Source organism: Rhamphochromis sp. 'chilingali' (assembly GCF_963969265.1).
Source record: "Rhamphochromis sp. 'chilingali' genome assembly, chromosome: 12".
Lineage (NCBI taxonomy): Eukaryota > Metazoa > Chordata > Actinopteri > Cichliformes > Cichlidae > Rhamphochromis > Rhamphochromis sp. 'chilingali'.
In genome coordinates, this window is record NC_137939.1 from 14,549,023 (window position 1) to 14,569,059 (window position 20,037).

Sequence of the window (20,037 nt, forward strand, 5' to 3'; positions counted from 1 at the left end):
ATGACAGGATCCTTTCACCCTGGAGGCAGTAGTGCTCTGCCCGGAAGAAGCAGGTGTTGAGCCTAGCTGCTTGGTCCAGCGTGTCCCCCTCAACCTGAGATGCATTGTAAGCGCCACTGGCTTTCATCTGCCAAATCTAATACTAATTATCTCCTGCTACCTCTGCACCAGTGTGCTAACAAAACTGGTCTATGAGTAAAAAAGACTATTCATGTCAATATAGCAGGTTGATGACACTATGAAAGAAAGAAAATCAAATTTTATCTTTATTTTATCAGATCACCAAAGTGTTAAAAAAAACAATTAAACTTGCATTAACAGAAGATATAACAACACATCACAGTAAAAAATAAAGCAATGCAGGCTGAATTCTATTTACTGGTTCACACTGTGTAAGATTAAAACAGCAAAATATAAGAGCCATTAACACTACAGCAGCTTTTCCTGCTACAAAATGTTAACATGTCTTTTGTGCATGAGGCAATACTGAAATAAAAATACCTTTAAATAGTATACATCATTAAAAAAACAATTACTTGGTGCAGTAAATTAAAGTATAAAAGCACAACTCAGCATTAGAAGTTTAAAAGTTCAACAACCTGCATTTGCTGCTGAACTGGTAGCAGATATTTAGGAAAGGAAAAATGTTGTTTAATATAATCCAACATGGATTTTGTTTTCTTTTAACATGAGACACAAAAAGATAAAGGCTCATTTAAAGATGTGTCATTAGTTAATTGAGATGAATTATATTGTATTGACATCAGCACCTACGATTCAGTGGCAGTCAAGCTCTGATATTTTAGCCAGCTAAGCCTTCATTAGAGATTCATATGCATCAGGTAGCTGCTATTTATCTTAACGGTCTTTACTTGCCAATTTGCTGTGCTACCTAGTGTTAAACTGAGAGCCACAGCTTAAGCAGCATCCAGCTATTTAATTCACTCACTCATGAGAGACAGGATGCTTTAAAAAAAAAACATGCATGACGTAGCAAAAAAATATATTCCTGTTTTGGTTTGTACAGCCAACATAAGCTAGATTGTTAGCTGGATATTTTTGTTGCTAAGAGTAGTCCTAGCAGAAAAAATGAATGTGTTAAGGACAATCCAATGCCTTTAAATATGACATTAATTAAATGCATTAAAAAAGCCAACTCATTCACCTAATGACACAGTCACACACACAGAAAAAAAAAAAAAAAGCATGGCAATCACTTTTTCCTGTCAACGATTGATTGAGAATAGTTGTGGCGACCACTTTTGATTGGTGGGAGCAGCAAGCAGGTGAATTCTGTGCATTAATATGAATAGACATCTGACTATTTTACAGGATAGACAATATAAACATATTTAAAATTAAAGGAATTGAAATGTACATTGTGCCTTGGTTTAGAGTGTCTGGAAGAGTCCTGTCTCAGTCAATTATAGATGATGTGAGCGGGCGGGTGTGTGTGTTTAGGGCACGGATGGCTTGGGGATAGAAGCTCCTCTTGAGTCTCTCTGTCCTTGCCCGGAAGATGCGGAACCTTCTACCAGATTGCAGAAGTTGGAACAGTTTGTTGCCTGGATGGGACGGGTCCTTCAGTATCTGCGCTGCTCTAGTCTGGCGTCTCCTGGTGTAGGTGTCCTGAAGCGGGGGGAGAGCAATCCTGCAGCAGCGTTCTGCTGTACGGATCACTCTCTGGAGAGCTTTTTGGTCCTTCACACAGCTGTTCCCAAACCACGATGTCATGTTCTGTGTGAGGATGCTCTCCACAGCGCCTGTATAGAAAATCCTGAGGATCTTTGGAGAGACCCTGAACTTCCTCAGTTGTCGTAGGTGATACAGGCGCTGCCTAGCCTTTTTGGTCTGGACCTGAATGTGGGCAGCCCATGTCAGGTCTGAGGAGATGTGGACACCAAGATACTTGAAGGACTGCACCCTCTCCACTGGAGCTCCATTGATGATGATGGGCTTGTAGTCTCTGTGCTGACCCCTTCTGAAGTCCACCACCAGCTCCTTGGTCTTGCTGACGTTCAGCTGGAGGTGGTTGTCCTGGCACCACGATGCCAGATTCTTCACTTGATGAATGTGGGCCGCCTCATCGTTGTTGGAGATGGCACCCAACACCACTGTGTCGTCAGCAAACTTCACAATGGTGTTGGAGCCATGGGTGGCCACACAGTCTGAAGTGTAGAGGGAGTAGAGCAGTGGCGAGAGGACACATCCCTGAGGTGCTCCTGTGTTGATGGTGATGCTGTTGGAGAAGCACCTGCCCACCCTCACCACCTGAGTTCTGCCAGTGAGGAAGTCCAACACCCATGCACACAGACGGCTGTTAAGTCCCAGATCCCTCAGCTTTGTGAACAGTCTGCAGGGCACTATTGTGTTAAACGCTGAACTGTAATCAACAAACAGCATTCGCACATAGTTACCCTGTTTCTTGTCCACGTGGCTGAGAGTGGTGTGTAGGACGTGGGCGATGGCATCCTCTGTGGATCTGTTGGATCTGTAGGCGAACTGCAGCGGATCTGTGGTGTCTGGGATGGAGGAGGAGATGATGTTCTTCAGCAGCCTCTCAAACACCTTCATTACTACCGAGGTCAGTGCAACTGGCCGGTAATCGTTCAGGGATGAGGGTTTGCTGTTCTTGGGCACAGGGATGATGGTGGATCTTTTGAAGCATGTGGGGACCACAGACTTCGCCAGGGACTCGTTGAAGATGTAAGTGAACACACCTGCTAGCTGGTCAGCACAGCAGCGCAGCAGACGGCCGGTGATGCCGTCTGGCCCCGCCGCTTTCCTTGTGTTCACTCTCCTCAGTGCCGCTCGGACGTCATGCTCCGCGATGCTGGTCACCGGTCTCTCGCTGATGACGTCACTGTCCTCGGTAGTCAGGCGGTAGATAGCATTAGCCGCCTGGCTAACCTCGAAACGGGCGTAGAACCGATTCAGCTCGTTGGTGAATGCAGAGTCGGCGTTGATCGGCGCAGTGTCCCTGGCTTTGTAGTCCGTAATGGTGCGTAGTCCGTGCCACATACTCCGTGTGTCGCCCTGGTGGAAGCGGGACTCCACACGTTCCCGGCACCGGCGTTTGGCATCTCTCACTGCGCGCCGCACGCCGTATGAGGCCGCTTTGCAGGCGCTCATATCGCCAGTGGCGAGACCCGCGTTGTAGGAGGCGGTCCTGGTGTTTACTGCAGTGCGGATCGATCTGTCCATCCACGGTTTCTGGTTTGGGAATGTGGTGACTCTCGCAGTGGGGATAATCTCCTCCGCTAGCATATTGACGAAGCATACTGCTACTTCCGTAAACTCGTTGATGTCGACTGCGCATGCTCTGAACATGTCCCAGTCTACGTCGTTGAGTGCGTCCTGTAGCGTAGCTTCTGATTGGGCAGTCCACCGTTTTACCTCCCTCTTGGTCACGTCTTCCCTCCGTATGCTTTGTTTATACTGGGGAATGAGGAAGATGGCGTTGTGGTCAGACTTCCCAAAAGCCGGGTGTGAGACAGCTTTGTAGCCCTGCTTGTATGGCGTGTAGCAGTGGTCCAAAATTCGATCCCCTCTCGTTGGACATGAGACATGCTGGTAAAAGTTTGGCATGACTTGTCTGAGGTTCGCTTTGTTAAAGTCTCCTGCTACAATGAGGGCTGCGCCCGGGTCCTTGTTTTGAAGCGAGCTCAGCACATCATGTAATTCGGACAAAGCCATACCTGTGTCCGCTTGGGGTGGGATGTAGACCGCCGTGGCGATGACTGAGGTGAACTCACGGGGCAGATAGAAAGGGCGGCACTTAATGCTCAGGAACTCCAGATGTGGCGAGCAGCCGCTGGAGAGAGTAGAAATGCTCCTGGCATCACACCACTTTCTGTTTATCATGAAACACACTCCCCCACCTTTGGTTTTGTTCGACTCTGCCGTTCTGTCCGCGCGGAGCACAAAGAATGAATCCGACGGAGTTACGGCCTGGTCCGGCACGGTGGGGGTCAGCCATGTCTCCGTGAAGCACAGAATGTTGCAGTCCCTCATGTCACGTTGGAAGGTGACCCTTGCTCTTAGGTCATCGAGCTTGTTCTCCATGGATTGTACATTGGCCAGTAGGATACTGGGCAGTGGTGCGCGATGCGCCTGCTGTCTCAGTCTGTTCCTAATACCAGCGCGTTTTCCCCGGCACTTCTTTTGTTCTGTTCTCCGCGCCGCGTAGAATCTCAATAAATAAATACAGAATAAATACAGATGATTGTCGACAGGTTGCAATCAATCTCAGTCACTCTGTGCCAGTGAGTCCATGTCATCTGCAATGGAGAACCAATGTTGTCAAGCACCTTTATCATTTTACAGTTAAATTGTAACAATGCAAAGCAGCTATGTTTTTGTGCAAAATTCTGGACTCTGAGAGCAATTAGATTTTTTACGATTTATCACAACTATTCACCACATTTTAGTTTTAATTTAAATGCCAACTTGACCCCATTCAGTCACAAACTCATGGCACAGTGATGCCGTCTTCTTGTCTTTTGGAAGTCATTTTAAAGATGCCAACTGACTGCAAGCAGTCGCAGACCCGGTGTTCATCTTTAAAGTAATCTTTGTTCATTGCACATAACCAGGATCATTTTGATATTACTGCAGTCTCACTAATGTTTTCCACAGTGTAACTGTAGCATAGATGTAATGCAGCAATTACAAATGTTTGGGTTGCTTTTATTAGCATACATTTTGTTAGTAATGACATGTAAAAGGTCTTTTGACTGACAGTTGTGGTGGTGGTAGCAATCATGATGATAATATTTGTTTAAATATTGATTTCACCATGCCCATGATGAAATAAATTTGACTTCTCATGAGGAAAATATAAGAGAGGAAACTGACAGCGCCTCAAATATCTCCTCAATCGCAAGAAAGAGAAAATGAGTCTATCAGTTATTTTTAACACTTTGATGTATCATTGATCTTCATCTATTTTTTATACCCTGCTCATTGGAAATTCTTATAAATAGTTCTAGTGTCACACACTGTGCAAAAGGTTTACATGTCAGCTTCTGACGAGAGAGAGTGACATTTCCATTGTACGGTGCAACTGGTTCCTCTGTGCATAACACAAAGTCTTTGACCTTTTGACGTAGACTAGGTGGGAGAGAGGGGCAACTTATGCTGTCACAGACATATGACAGACTGGAACCGATGGTGCTGCAATTCTTCAATTCAACATTCAACAGGCAGAAGGATCAAAGAACAGTCAAAAGGAAGCAGGGGGTGGACGGGCTCAGCGAGAGGGAGGGAGAGAAAGAGAGACAGGACAGAGAGTGATTGACAATTGCAGCTGAGACTCAATTTTAACTTTAATCGGGGAGGAGCAAACGGCTGTGGGACCTAACTGGCTCTGGAGGGCAGTAAAATATGGCTTCTTAATAACTATGTCTGCTATAAATCTCAAAGTGGATATTTGATTATAGTTTTTGATGAAATACACAGCCTCCACAATCCCGTCTATCTCAAGAGGTACACTTTGAACTAAAACTGAAACTGGACCATATAGTTAAATGAAGATAATAATAGTGAGAAGTGTGTGCTTTCATTGTCCCGTGTGTGAGAGAGAGTGTGTTAAGTGGCCCGTGGTCAGATCCTTAGAAGGAGCTTCTGCTGAAAGGGCTGTACCACAACAGCATGGAAAGCAGCCAACAAATGCTGCCACAATTACAGACCTCAAGTCTCTGGCCTCCATAGGAGAGTAAGTCAGTCAGCCTTACCGGGAATGACAACATGAGAAAAAAAATCAGGAAAGGATGATAAAACAAAAACTGCCCTAAAGCCCATCTTCAGTTAGGCCGACCACCTGTCATCTGCAGCTTATATATAACGAAGGACAGATATTATTAAGTGGTATTACATTTTTGTTTAGCTTTCCAAGTACTGAACTAGTCCTTAAAACTCAAGACAATCTAAAGTGAATACCAGAACTCAAGCAGTGTATGAAACTGCTGAAACGGGCTAACGAAATGACGTTGCGTTCCAGATTGAGTCAGAAGCTGGAATTTTCAACTGTAAGGCCACCTAAACTCGGATTTCCAACTAACAATAACAATCCAAGACTACTTCTTAGAGTAGGATGTAAACGTAAACAGTAGTCTAAGGAGCTTGGAAAGAAAAGCGTCTGAACTTCTTTAAGTTGCTTGAAGTCGTTTCACCTCTCATCCCAGAAGCTTCTTCAGTTCAGTTCTCATCCTTCTCAGATGAGAGGTGAAACATCTTCAAGCAACTTAAAGAAGTCCAGATGCTTTTCTTTCCAAGCTCCTTAGACTACGATGACCTGGATGACTGAGAATCTTCACAGACATATAACATAAACAGTAGTTAAACTTTAAGGATTTAAATCTGTCTAACAATGTTATGTATCTGTGACTCTGACCAGGCTCTACCAATCAATGTGCCACAGCTTTTAAGTGACAAATGCATGAATGGCTCTACCTTGCTCAGAAGCAAAACAAGTCCTGTGTTTTTCATGCTTTTCCAACTTTCCAACTAGAACACACTGACTGACATCATGGCTGACGTCACTCCCGAGTTCCAAGGTATGAATTTTGAGTCAGCTGGAACATTGCACTATTATTGTAGGATGTTTTGTATTATTGGGACTTGCCCCTTGCAAGGAGGAAGTGTTTCTGTACGGGCCACTTCAGGCTGGCTCTGAAAGTACATTAAAGCCCATACACTCCATTGTTAAAATGCATAACCTGATAGCTTTAAAAAGCATTTCTACAGTATGGTACAAAGCACAGTTTGAGCCTCTATTAATATTTTTCTCATTCATAACAACTGCAAAGTGTATGCAAATTTTCATAACGCATCTTTTTGAACACTGTTCAGGCTGAAAAGTTAGTAAAAAGTTTTTGGTGGACAGATGTGCTGAGAGGAGCAGCTGTAGACAGTCACAGTCAACTAGGCCTGTTTTAATACATTTTAATACAATTATCTAACAAATAATATGACATGTGAGGTACAGCCAAGTCAAGAAGTTACTAGAAATTTGCTCATCGTAATGTATTTTTTGTGAAGTGTGCCATTTATTGTTATTAGAAAGTACACCATATGGACAAAGTACCAGACTAACCACAAATATGAAGCTCCCAGCACATAGGTTTTGAGCTGATGTTAACCCCAGAAAAAGTTTGGAACTCCAGTTACAGAGTGTAACTTTGATGTATTGTGTGCATACTGCTGCAATGGTTCATTGAACACTTTGGAACTCTTTGAGGAAAGGGCAGAATTTTCAGAGACTGGCTTATTGGAACGGTAAAGTACCATTAAAGTACCACACTGGAATTCAGTGAGCTTTTTAGAACAACCCATCCTTTCACCAATGTTTGTCTAAGTAGCATGATTTTTAATGCCTGTAGTAATGGCAACACCTGAATTCAAAGATGCGTATGGCCCAATATGGTTGTCTAAAAAGTGTATGTATGTAACGCAGTTTATGCCCTGCTAACTTTTTCACCCATGTGTGGTCATTCTTAAAAATGTAATTAAATGAAAAATCTAAAAAAATTAAATATGAAAAAATAAACACACAAACACCCAAAACCTAACACTGAGGCTTCAAAATTCAAAATCCAGAACTGAGTAGATCTGTTATACAGTCTCAGGGTACAGTAGATGTCTCTAAAGCTTAAAGAGTAACAAGACCTTTGCTAGGCTGAGCTGCTACTCCTTAATGACGAGAGAAAGAAGAATTGATTCTATAGCAGAGTTGCATTAATATTTTATAATAAACACACAGGCTCTATTCCATTTGTTTCATAAGGTTTTATCATACTAAAGACTGAAAATTATGGCAAAAACTGACCCAAAAGGCCATTTGCATTCTGTCAACAAACAGACAAAGGAAGTTTAAATAGCATCCCTGTGCCAGCTGAGGGTCTCATTTCAGACCGGCCATATGCTCGGATGAAGCATCACGTCATCAAGGACACACTAGTACGCTCATTGTGTGGCAGAATTCTAAGGAGGCAGCAATGGGACGTGCATGTGTATTCATTTGTTTGCGGATGGCCTGCATACATTACCACCTACAACTTGTACAACCACATCGCTACTCAAAGTTGCGCGCGCACACACACACACACACACACACACACACACACACACACAACTGCCTCTTCTTTCATGGCACTCAATAGCCTGAGAAAAAGTCCTTTGTCGTCCTTCGTTGTCGTGACGACGTGCCTGGATCCAGTGAATAGAGAGTGGAGGTCCAGCTCTCCCAGTCTGTGGGCATTTTAATCAGCTTGTCACACTGTCTGTGGACTAAGAACACTTGAGCTCTCCTCTGCCCTTCTTTAAGCCAGAGTTGCTTCTTATTAGTTTTTTTTTTTTCTACCATTATTTTATGATTCAGAGGCTCTGGTCAACATCAGCCCTGATTTTCAGCTGGATTATTGAATTACAGAGCTGACAATGACAGAAGAAAGTGCCACATGTAACCACGAGACCAATAACCGTTAATATGCCTGGCCTGAAACCAGAAAATCTGCTCTGCTTTGTGCCAAACCTTCAGTTTAATAAGCTTTATGGTTATGAAACACGCAGTGTGTCTTCTCAGATGCGACCCAGAAGAAGCTGAAAGTAACCCTCTTCTATTCCCAGAGGAACTTATTGCTGGATGTTTGAGTTTGAAAGAAAGACCCGTGAACATGATCTGTTTTATTCATGCAGCTCATGACCCCTAGCCAACCCTTGACTCATAACATGCTAAGTGGAGCCAGTCCTGCATCCCCTCCTGTCTCACCCATCTCAATATATACTCACGCCTGTGTCTTTCCCTCTCTCTCTCCCTCTCTCTCTCACCATAGCCCCCCCGCCACCAATGCTGGTATCTCAGGCGCCTATCTGAATGCCGCACATTTTCTGAATGCTTGGTGAGGGAGTCTTTGCTGCTGTTGTCCTGCACCATTAAATCATTGTATCAGTTCTTAAAAACAACAGAAATCATTTCCAGAGGTTAGACAGGCCCATTTTAAACTTTACTTGAAAACATGGTCAAACCAGTTGGAAATATGAAACTACTGGCAGACTGATAAATGAGCTGGGTCACTTCTGCTTTCACACTGACTCTTCTGTATGTTTGCACAAATCAAATATCAGCAAGAGAATAGGCTACTTTAGGCTACTTGTGTTAGCCCTCACGCAAAGGATTCTGATGAAGGATGTCAAATTATGGTGACTATAAACATTCCTCCATTAATTTCTCCCAGCCTTGGGAAGACGAGGAAAAACTTGTTTGGATTGGTTGCTGCTACTTGGTTGTTAGGAACCACCTGACATGTCATTGCCTGTCCCTAATAAGTCACTAGAAAGTCACCTTGCATGCATGCAAAGGCAGTCTACTTTCATGTAAGATGTGTTTCATCTGCAGCCAGGGCACCCATGCTGACATAATCCCCCTGAAGCCTCTAAAAGGGACTAGTGACAGGCGTTCCTAATTCACATTTCATTCTGGATCATGCTCTACAGTCCAGCAGGGGTTTTTTTGTCCATTACTGGTGGGCACTTCCTGGTCCTGGTGAGGTCTTTACAGAAGGTAGAAATGGTTGGTTAAACAGCTTTAATATCAAAACGTTGTCATGAACACTAACAAAAGATAGTTGGGCAATTATCCAAGTAGAAACAAAATCTATGTAATTGATTGAGCAATGTTGACCAAGTAAGGCGTAACTAGGTATTGGTGGTTACGAGTGGAGTAAAGGTCTTACTCAGCAAACCCTGACGTCATGCCACATTGAAGGTCATTATTGACATTGATGAAAAAGAACATTCAATTCAATTCAATTCAATTTTATTTATATAGCGCCAAATCACAACATAAGTCGCCTCAAGGCGCTTCATAGATACAGAGAAAAACCCAACAATCATATGACCCCCTATGAGCAAGCACTTTGGCAACAGTGGGAAGGAAAAACTCCCTTTTAACAGGAAGAAACCTCTGGCAGAACCAGGCTCAGGGAGGGGCGGCCATCTGCTGCGACCGGTTGGGGTGAGAGAAGGAAGACAAGATAAAAGACATGCTGTGGAAGAGAGACAGAGGTTAATAACAGATATGATTCAATGCAGAGAGGTCTGTTAATACATAGTGAGCGAGAAAGGTGACTGGAAAGGAAAAACTCAATGCATCATGGGAATCCCCCGGCAGCCTATGTCTATTGCAGCATAACTAAGGGAGGATTCAGGGTCACCTGGTCCAGCCCTAACTATATGCTTTAGCAAAAAGGAAAGTTTTAAGCCTAATCTTGAAAGTAGAGATAGTGTCTGTCTCCTGAATCCAAACTGGAAGCTGGTTCCACAGAAGAGAGGCCTGAAAACTGAAGGCTCTCCCTCCCATTCTACTTTTAAATACTCTAGGAACAACAAGTAGGCCTGCATGATAAAGCAAATATTTTTTTTAAATGGAGCATTAAAAAAACAGATGCACATTATAAAATATTACACCAGTATGCTTTGTCAGAACAACTGGTCTAATATTCTCATTTAAGCTCTATTTTTTTCTTTGCACTTGAAACACCTATTCTTTCAAAGAAATACCTATTAAATATGTATGTGTATGTATGTATGCTATGTAAAAACCATCAGATTACCAGATTACTGTGGAGTTAACTGACTTTGCAAATCTTGTAGCAGGATTTAGCAACTGCTGTAGAAAATGCCCACTGGTGAGGAACAATTGAAAGAGTACATTTAATGAGGGAGCTAAATACTGAAGACTTAAGTCATAATATTTTGACAGATTACCATTTCCTGTTGGTTCCTTTATGTTCAAAAACGTCTTCGGCTCATTTAGCTTCAAAAGTGGTATTGGAGTGTAGACAGGTGGAAGGAACATCCTTGCCTTCTGTCAACAAGCCGTGTGAAGGACAGCTTCATTAGAAAGAAAATGGACGCCCCACACCCCCGCACCACCAATTCGTGGACACGCCTATGCCACCCCCACCCCCCAGCTTCCTGGGATAGGGCGAGGGAACAATCTGAGCAGGTCTTTTAGAGTGGGAGGTCTTCAATTGTCAAATGCTTAATAGACTGTGCTCTCTCCATCTTCCTCAGGAATATGCAAATACACACACACACACACACACACACACACACACACACACACACACACACACACACACACACACACACACACACACTCTGAGAGTGTCCATACTTGCAGACATTACCCTGCTATCTAAATAGGTGGCAGAAAATCAAAGATGATTGATGAGTGGAGTCTGGTTGTGTTGAAGCTCTAAGGTGTGTGATTGTGATCTGGGGACAAAGGAATTATTGCCAAAGGTTAAGCATATGACGAAACTCTCAGGAAGGCAAGAGGAGGCTCCTAGATATCATTAATCACACAAGAACTGCTGTTTATATTCAAATGTCATCTATTTCAGTCAATAACCAACAGTGTCACTGACATTTTGTGGTAATCAGCTGCAGTAACATCGACTGTGGTAAAGTCCAGCCCTCGAGCCCTGGTTTAGAGTGTGATCCAATCAATGCTTTCTTTAACATGTGTTAAAGCATAATTGAATATGTAGGGAGCCACAAAGACAATGTGCTCCATAATGAGATGGCCAAACCACAACCACCTCCGACTGGGTCGTCAAGAGGGTACGTGGCTGCTGCAAATCAGTGAATCCAAACAAATGCCAACCAACCTACTCCAGGAAGCATTCAGAGGTCTTTGTTCAAGAAGGGGCGCGGGCAAGGACCCAACACTAATATGGCTAATGGCTTAAGGAACCCCACTGCTTCTTTAATTGAAGCTGGCTCTCTGACATCGAGTGGGGTACAGAGAGGAGAGGGTGAGATAAGAAAGAGCAAAGGCGAGACCCAGAGAGAGACTGGAGAAGGTTAGGATAAGATTTAACTCAAATCTTGAAACAGCAAGGAGGGTGTGTGTGTTTGTGTGTGTGAGTGTGCGCACACGCATATTTGGGCCTTGCAGGTCTGTGTGTGTGGTGGGGAGTCTGCATAGGGACTGTGTAGCCAATCAGGATTTCCCCAGAGGTCTTAGGACACCTGGGATCATCAATGATTGATCAAACTAGATGCTTTAACCAAGGGAGAGATGGGTTTGGAAAGGAGGGGGGGGGGGGGGGGGGGAGTGAAGAGGCAAGAAATACAAAGAAAGCTGTTTTATGTGTGAGTGCCTATATGTGTGATAATAAAAGAGAAAGAGAGAGAGCAAATTCTAACAAGACAAAAGACAGAAAAGACCAGAAAAAAACAACCAAAGTGGGCAAAAAGAAAAAAAAAAAACCCCAGAACAAAAGAGGATAAAGGAAAGCCAGATTCAGTTCATTGTATGTGAATCTAAGAGAGGCCGCTGTGGAAGCAAACATCCCCATCAAAGCCAAACCGCTGCAGCCCCAAAGAGATCCCGCTGCCTGCCCACATGGTTTTGGCTGGGCTCAGACCAGTGAAAGGAAAACAGAATCTTAGACTGATCTGTATGGGCTAGAAGATAATGCTAGGTACACACACACACACACACACACACACACACACACACACACACACACACACAGAGAGAGGGAGTAACTTATATAGATATAAACTACATCATTGGACAGGTCAGACTAGACCAACAACAAAAACTGAATGTCTTTTACTTTCACCAGCTTTAAAAAAGGCCCCAGCGGTAGAAAGTAGGTTAAGTCCATTTACACAAATAGAGTACTACGTTTCGATTTCAAAGGCTACCATGCAAAATCTGCTATAATAAGGCTAAAGTGGTTTTCCTTTGTGCCCATTGTCATGTTCAGATGTCTATGGGTAATGAGCAACTCCCAACAACTACTCTAAAACTGCAAAACAAGAGGGTTCTTTCTATAATAAAGTTGGCATTGTTTTTATATATTTCAAGTTGATTAATACATTTGTTCAAAATAAAACTAAATTAAGTAACATTATTTGACCTTTCTTAGCTTTTAATGAGTGAAACTAGATATTTATTTCTAATATTTTACATTTTGAATGTAAAGTACATATAAAATGTATTTAAATTTTTTATTTTGCACTAGTTCAACATAAACACTACCAGTCACACGTTTTAGAACACCCCAGTTTTTCCATTTTTTATTGCCAATTATGCAGTTTAATGTCTCATTGCACTCTGAAATGAAAGCATAGTACAAAGAAGCATTTGGAGTTTAAAAAGAAATCATCAAATCAATTTATAGATCAAAATTTAACCTAAAACCTTTGATACAGCCAACTTTGACAGATATAACAGATATTGTAGGTTGCTTAGCTTTCACTCTTCTGTCCAGTTCATCCCAAACCAGCATGGTGGGGTTTAAGTCTGGAGACTGTGCTGCCACTCCATGTTTTCAAGCTTACAGTCTTGTTCTTTTTTCCTCACGTAGTTCTGACATAGTTTGGACTTGTGTTTTTGGTCATTATCTTGCTGTAGAGGATAAACTCCTGACCAACTACGCGCATACCAGAGGGTATTGCATAGTGCTGCAGAATGCTGTGGTAGCAGTTTTGGTTCAGGGCGCCTCTCACTCTGTGCAAGTCACTGACCCTGGATGTAGTAAAACAGCCCCACACTTCCTCCTCCACGTTTGACAGTTGATGCCACACACTGTGGAACCATCCTTTCGCCTACTCAGCGACCTACAAAGATCCTATATGATGGACCAAAGATTTCAAATTTTGATTCATCAATCCATAAAACCTTCTTCCAGTCTTCTGTAGTCCAGTGATGGTGTTTCATGGCCCAGGCAAGCCTCTTTGTCTTATTCTGATGTCTTAGCGATGGCTTTCTTGCTGCAACTCGTCCTGTCAAACCTGCAGCTTGAAGACTTCTCTTCTCTTCACAGTTGAAATGGAGACTTGCTTACTGTGACCACTACAAAGCTGGGAGAGCAAAGGAAATGTCTACCAATGCTACACTTGGTCAATTGTAGTCAGCATTAGTGTTTATTTGTTATTTCGGCATATGTATATGCCAGTTTTCACTGACATATACATATACTGGCTGGCACAGTGATGCATCAGTATCAAGAATCCAGTGATGTGTACTCGAGTCAAAGGCTCCCCTTCATGTAGATGGAGCATTTTTAAATATGCTTTATTTGATGAAGCCGTTTAAAGGATCTTGAGTACCTCAAACCACTGCTAAAGACCCCTGCATAGCAGCTTACATTGGCTACTTGGCTGCTCTGCTTGGTACTATGTTCAAACTAGACATGTGACTCAAATATCTATTAAAATCCAAATGCAGATAGTCTTGTACTCTTGAGTTCAGTGAAATGTATATAGTATTTGAGTCTGATTACACAAAACTAAGAGTAAAACTGGGGCTGAATGTATTATTGGATAAAGTCCTGCAAACTGAACCTTTAACACATTAGGTGGTTTAAGTACAGAAAAGGGAAGTAGAAAAAAGTGCACACATTTTTTTTTAATACATTGAATCTAGAAGGGTGGTGTGTTTTTATTTAGAAGACAGATTATGGGACTGTTGTTGTTGAGCTCCACGTGTATTGTAATCGTCATTGTTTGGAAACGTAGGGCACGGCTGAGCAGTGAAACCTGCTTCTCTCGGCGGCTGGCTTTCGAGTAAAGCAGATTGGCTCCGAGGGTTGCCTGGCATTGTTGCTGAATGTCTGAATAAAGACTCAAATCCACTCCCTGTGTCAGCACTGCTGCTAAGAAATGCATTATTAATGAGAATAGTCTGACTGATGCTTGGGATTAATTACAGTAGCTATGAAAGGACCCCCCCCCCCCCCCTTTCCCTTTTTTTGTCAGAACAATGAACCCAGCAATATTTTTTGTCTTTTCATTCAAGATGAAAATTAAACAGTGCAAGTGGTTTACAAGAGTCTTGATAGTGAAAACATTACCGTGTGGTTAGATAATTTGCACTCCACACTCTAAAGCATGCCATACGCCTCGTATTTTTCTACACTTTGCAGAGCAACAGTTGCACTGGCTGCGTTTTTGTCACCTGCTTGGTCACATGGTCAAGAGCTAAAAAGCTGAGAGCCTTTTCCCTTTAGACCACTTGTAACCTCTTCTGTTAATAGGCTCCCTGATAATGCAGCTGGGTGAGACATCACAATAGCACAGCCAACATGTGTTTAAGCTCTTTTAGTGAGACTTTGCTTTTATAAGTGCTTTATGAATCATTTCATTTAAGGCAATAAATGCTCCAAATGAACGACATGAGGCAATAAATCATTCTCATATCAGTCCGAGTTCCTCTTTGGAATTTTTACAGTTATTTGAGGTAGGTTAGATCACTACCTTTATATCCTGCACTTTTATTTGGCTCCCTATGTCCAGATTATTTCTCCCTCTGAAATGAAAATAACAACAACAAAAAAAAAGAAAAGAAAAAGAAACAACAACACAAAAATAGGACTATACTTATATAACTAAAATAAAATAATATATATAAGTTTATAACTAAAGGTAATTGCAGCTGTCACACTTTATAATCATTTATTGTAATCAAATAAAACGCCTTTTTCTTTTTTACTCTTAGCTCTGTGTGATCTCACAGAGAGCAGATATTAACATTGTTATCTCGAGCCCGCAGCTGTTGGTGTGAGCACAAAGGCACCACCTACCTGCTGGTCAAATCTTTCGGTTGAGAGCAGCAGTCAATCAGAAGAAGCCTAGTTTAAAGGGAGAGGGAAGGAAGGTAAAATTCCTTGTTTGAGCCAAAGCAATTCTCATCCATCAATCCATTTTCTACCACTTATCCAGGTTCAGGTCGTAGTATATCTAAACAGACAAGCAAACTTCCCTATTCCTGTCCACCTCTTGCAGCTCATCCGGGGTAACGCTGAGATTTTTCCAAGCTGGCCAAGAAATATAAAGCCTGCCCCGGGCCCCAAAACACCTCGACTAGGAGGCGTTTCAGCAGCCATCCTAGTAAGACGGTCGAACCACCTCAACCGGCTCTACTCTGAGTCCCTCTCAAATGACCAAGCTCCTCACCCTACCTCTAAGGGAGAACCCAGCCAGCCTTCAAAGGAAACTCATTTCTGACGCTTGTATCGGTGACCTCATTCTTTGGGTCACTACCCAGATCTTGTGACCATAGGTGATAGGGAAGTATAACACTGGTAAATTGATAGCTTTGCTTTTACACTGTGTACAATTGAATGTCATTACATTCCAAGAAAAATCAAAAACTACCAATAAGCGTGATGCACGTCTGTCGTGTCACGCCAAAAAGTTCCACTGTTTGCTGAAAAACTAGTAAAATTAGTAAAAACAACTAAAAATGCACTGTTCATGATGGCAAACAATAACACAGCTGATTATTTAAAATTATCAATACCAAAATCACTTTCATGGCATTCTACACTATAAGCAGTGTGTATCAAAGCACAGCTCCAAGCTGGCATCAACAATTCCTCCACTTTCTCTTTAAGCTTTTCATTTTGTGCCCAGCTGTTATACAGAGGTGTAAAGCAGTGGTGTTTTTAAGGTATTTTTGAAAACAAGAAGAATACAGAATAGTGCCAGCCTCAGCCTGCAAGTGAGAGTGCTGCTGCTACCTTAAAACCACAATTCTCGAGCCACATTTGTCTGGCTGTCATACAGCTGACATGACTGGGGTACAATTTTTCTCACTAATCTTGCAAAAATGAAGGTCCTGACAATAGCTGATGACTGGGTGATCACCATGTGAATGTGGCAGCTCCTCCATCCTCCTCATTCATCATCTCAACACACAGGCAAAAATGCTCATTCGTGCTCACTACGGGTTGTTGTTGGTTTCAATTAGCGGAGCCAACATCTGACACCGGGACACTGGAGTCTCTATTGATTGGCTGAAGCTTTAGAAGTGCATGTGTCAAGGGCAACTGGGGTCAAACTGTGGACCCCCAGGATAAGAAAAGATTCAAAGAATGACAGAAGGGAGGGACAGAGGGAGGAGAGAGAGGCAGGCAGACATGGCCTGTATAGATATGGCTCTGTAAGAAGAGGGGGTAGAGGAAGATCCATTTAAATGGAACACAAAGCCAGAAGGCCAAGGTGTGTATGCATATGTGTGTGTGTGTGTGTGTGTGTGTGTGTGTGTGTGTGTGTGTGTGTGTGTGTGTGTGTGTGTGTGTGTGTGTGTGGTCGTGATGCTGATGGGATAAGGATAATCTGGTCTGTAAAAAGCAGTTCAATATTCAAGGCAAAAAGATTTTTATAAATGCATACTAAATGTTAAAAAAAAAAAATCAGCTTTGGTTAGTCAAGGGTTAAAGTTAGTTTAGGATTGGGAATGACTGTAGCCAGTGCAAACGTGTGCAAGTGTGTGCGTGTGTGTGGATGTGGATGTGTGAGTGTATGAGTTAGAGTCTGGTGGGGTGGGGGGGGACCTTCAGCAGCTGGACAAACAGACTTGGTCTGACTACTGTTCAACTAATGGAGACCACATACACACACAGGCTCAATAACAACAACTTGTGGGCCGTTTCTCATAATGCCAGCACCCTCTTTTATGTGAAAGCTTGATCTTAGAATAATAAGCAGGTTGCATAGCCTGTGGGCTGAGCCTGTTGGGAGGTATCATTGGTGTAAACTCAGAACAATAAAAGGGGGCAAGGACCCCACCTGGAGATAGATGCCGTGTAGCAGCTACCTTCTGTCTACAACCATGTAGTCAAGCTCCATATATTAAATATCGCTGTGTCAATGAACTTGGGAAAAACAGCTAGCCTGATGTCATCCAAAGGGAAGGTGCAAAGGTAGGTGAGGTGCAAAAATAAGGGTGCTGGTATGTTTCTGTCAACTCCAGTATGTACATCTACTGTTACACCGACATGTAACTTTGCTGCAGTATTTTCTTTTATGTATTATATTATGTCTGTTATGTTGTATTTGTTATGTTATGTTTCTGCCTGTAATAAATTCAAATTGTTTTATGTCAATACTTTGGTACATTGTTGTGTTGCTGTGTACTTAAACCTCCAACACACAGACATGAGATTCAAGCAGCTTCCTTTTTCCAAGACTCATACTGTACACGATGGACACAGTCACCCGCTGGTATTCTGTGTATTCTGAACCCTCAACATTAATGTTTTACCACCATGTTAGTTTTTTGGAACTACAAGTTACTATATTTGGGAAAGAGGCTGGAGTTATCAGGTAATGCTAGCGACCTTGGTTAGCAGGCAACATTTAAGTTGCAAATTCATTCACGTTAAATAACTTGGCCAAGAAAAAGAAAAGAAAAAAACCCACTATGTGCAGGTGAAGCTCTTTTTTTTTTTTTTTTTAAATCTCTAAGGTTAGCCTATCCTCTTATCTTTCAAATAATAACTTTTTGCTTTAGTGACTCCCTTGTTTAGAGTTACTAAGTTATGTGAATCCTCAGATATCACAAACACACCTATTAATTGTTAAATTAATTGACTATTTTTATATAAAAAGAAGTCTTCTTAAACTATTACCTATTCTCATTCTATATTTTCCGGTGTGGTAAGAATCTTTATATAAAAATGCGTCACTACTTCAATCTACTGCTGAACATGAAATTCATTTTTCTGAAGTGAAAACAGTCCCACAATAGAGACACTTGCTTTCGGTTGAATTGCTGTGCAAAAATCTTTATATCAGTTTCACTTCCTTCGCACCAACAGCCTGTGAATCGTACAACAAAACAGATTTACTCGTTCATGTTGGGAAAATAAGTCATTTTCTTACACTGTGCTATTTTCCAAATACCTAGTTTGCTGTGACCAACAGAGCAGGTGAGCCCGGAGTGTGACAGAACTACAGAGGTGCACATCAAGCTGTCAAACATTCAGGTGTCTATAAAGATCCAGTTACTGTGTTTGGATCATTTCCTCCTGTTCACTTACTGTGTGGTCGACTATGCTGTAACCACTATGAAAATCTATACTCCCCGACTACACCCAGACACACTGTGCTCACTTTGGTTAGCCTCCCCACTGCCACATCACTTGTTCTGTTACATACATATTAAGTAAACATAGCCGAGAGCATCCATATACTTGTTTCCTGCAACAGGAAATTACACTTCCACACTCCATGCCAATAAATAAATAAATAACCCAATGTATATTTTATCCATTATACATACAAGAGTTATTGTTGATCACCATCTATTAATGAACCATGACTCAAGAACCCACTGAGATCTTAACCGTGCAGAAGTGACTGATAGGAAAATAACACTGATACTGTTTTATCCTGCTACAAATAATTTATTTTTTGGTACTTAAATTGTGTATGACTGCTATATGATTAATGCACTTATCATCCTCTTTTCTTCTGTGCAAGAAGAGAAGAAAACATAATTCTGACAAACATCAAAACAATTCACAAACTTCCCAAACAAAGTCTGCGGCTAGGCTATGGTTACGGTTAGAGTTGGCTTAGACCTCAAAGGGTTTACTATCACAAGACAAGAAAAAAAATAATCATGCAAAATCAGCCAATGCAAGTTGGAAAGTTTGGGGCTTTTGATCACGTAAATGAAGCAAATTATAAAGTTTGCTTTGGCAGGCATTATTCACTATGCTGTGACGTGTCGTGGAGCAAATTATGACTCAACTAAAGCTTAATCACAAGTGCTTGCCACAGCAGGTAGCTCCATGTATTTGATTTGGCGGTTTTTAATGCCAGATGCCCTTCCTGACACAACCCCAAAGAGATCTGTGTTTCCTTCTGATATCAAACCAGGGTTCTTTTACTTTTTAGGTGAATGTGTAAACCACTACACCTTGCAGCCACTGTTAACCAGAAATGTATAACAGCAGCCACATGTCAAATTTAATTCAGTTTTATTTATATAGTGCTAAATAACCTACATGCGATTTATATAGTAAAGACCCTACAATCAGCTGACCCCCTTTGAATCCTTGCTTATAGGAGGACATCTGATTATTAGGGTTTTCTCAGACAGTGGAAAGGAAGAACTCCCTTTTAACAGGAAGAAACCTCGGGCAGAAACAGGCACAGCGAGGGGCAGCCATCTGCTGCGGCCGGTTGGGGGTGAGGAGAGGGACAAATGTTAACTAAGTGAAG

At 42.1% G+C, this 20,037-nt stretch overlaps 2 protein-coding genes across 3 annotated transcripts in view; both read right to left on the reverse strand.

The window, feature by feature from the left end:
• The window catches only part of plxnb1a (plexin b1a), an 88,640-nt gene that overhangs the window by 57,372 nt on the left and 11,231 nt on the right, over nucleotides 1-20,037 (reverse strand). The window lies entirely within an intron of this gene.
• On the reverse strand, nucleotides 480-15,625 carry LOC308406612 (uncharacterized protein). The gene is made up of 4 exons (XM_080897692.1): nucleotides 15,606-15,625; nucleotides 2,596-4,280; nucleotides 2,418-2,557; nucleotides 480-2,278 (listed from the first exon to the last, which is right to left on the reverse strand). Exons 2-4 carry the CDS (start codon nucleotides 4,063-4,065, stop codon nucleotides 1,417-1,419), a joined length of 2,472 nt encoding a protein of 823 aa, XP_080753818.1. The 5' UTR covers nucleotides 4,066-4,280; nucleotides 15,606-15,625; the 3' UTR covers nucleotides 480-1,416.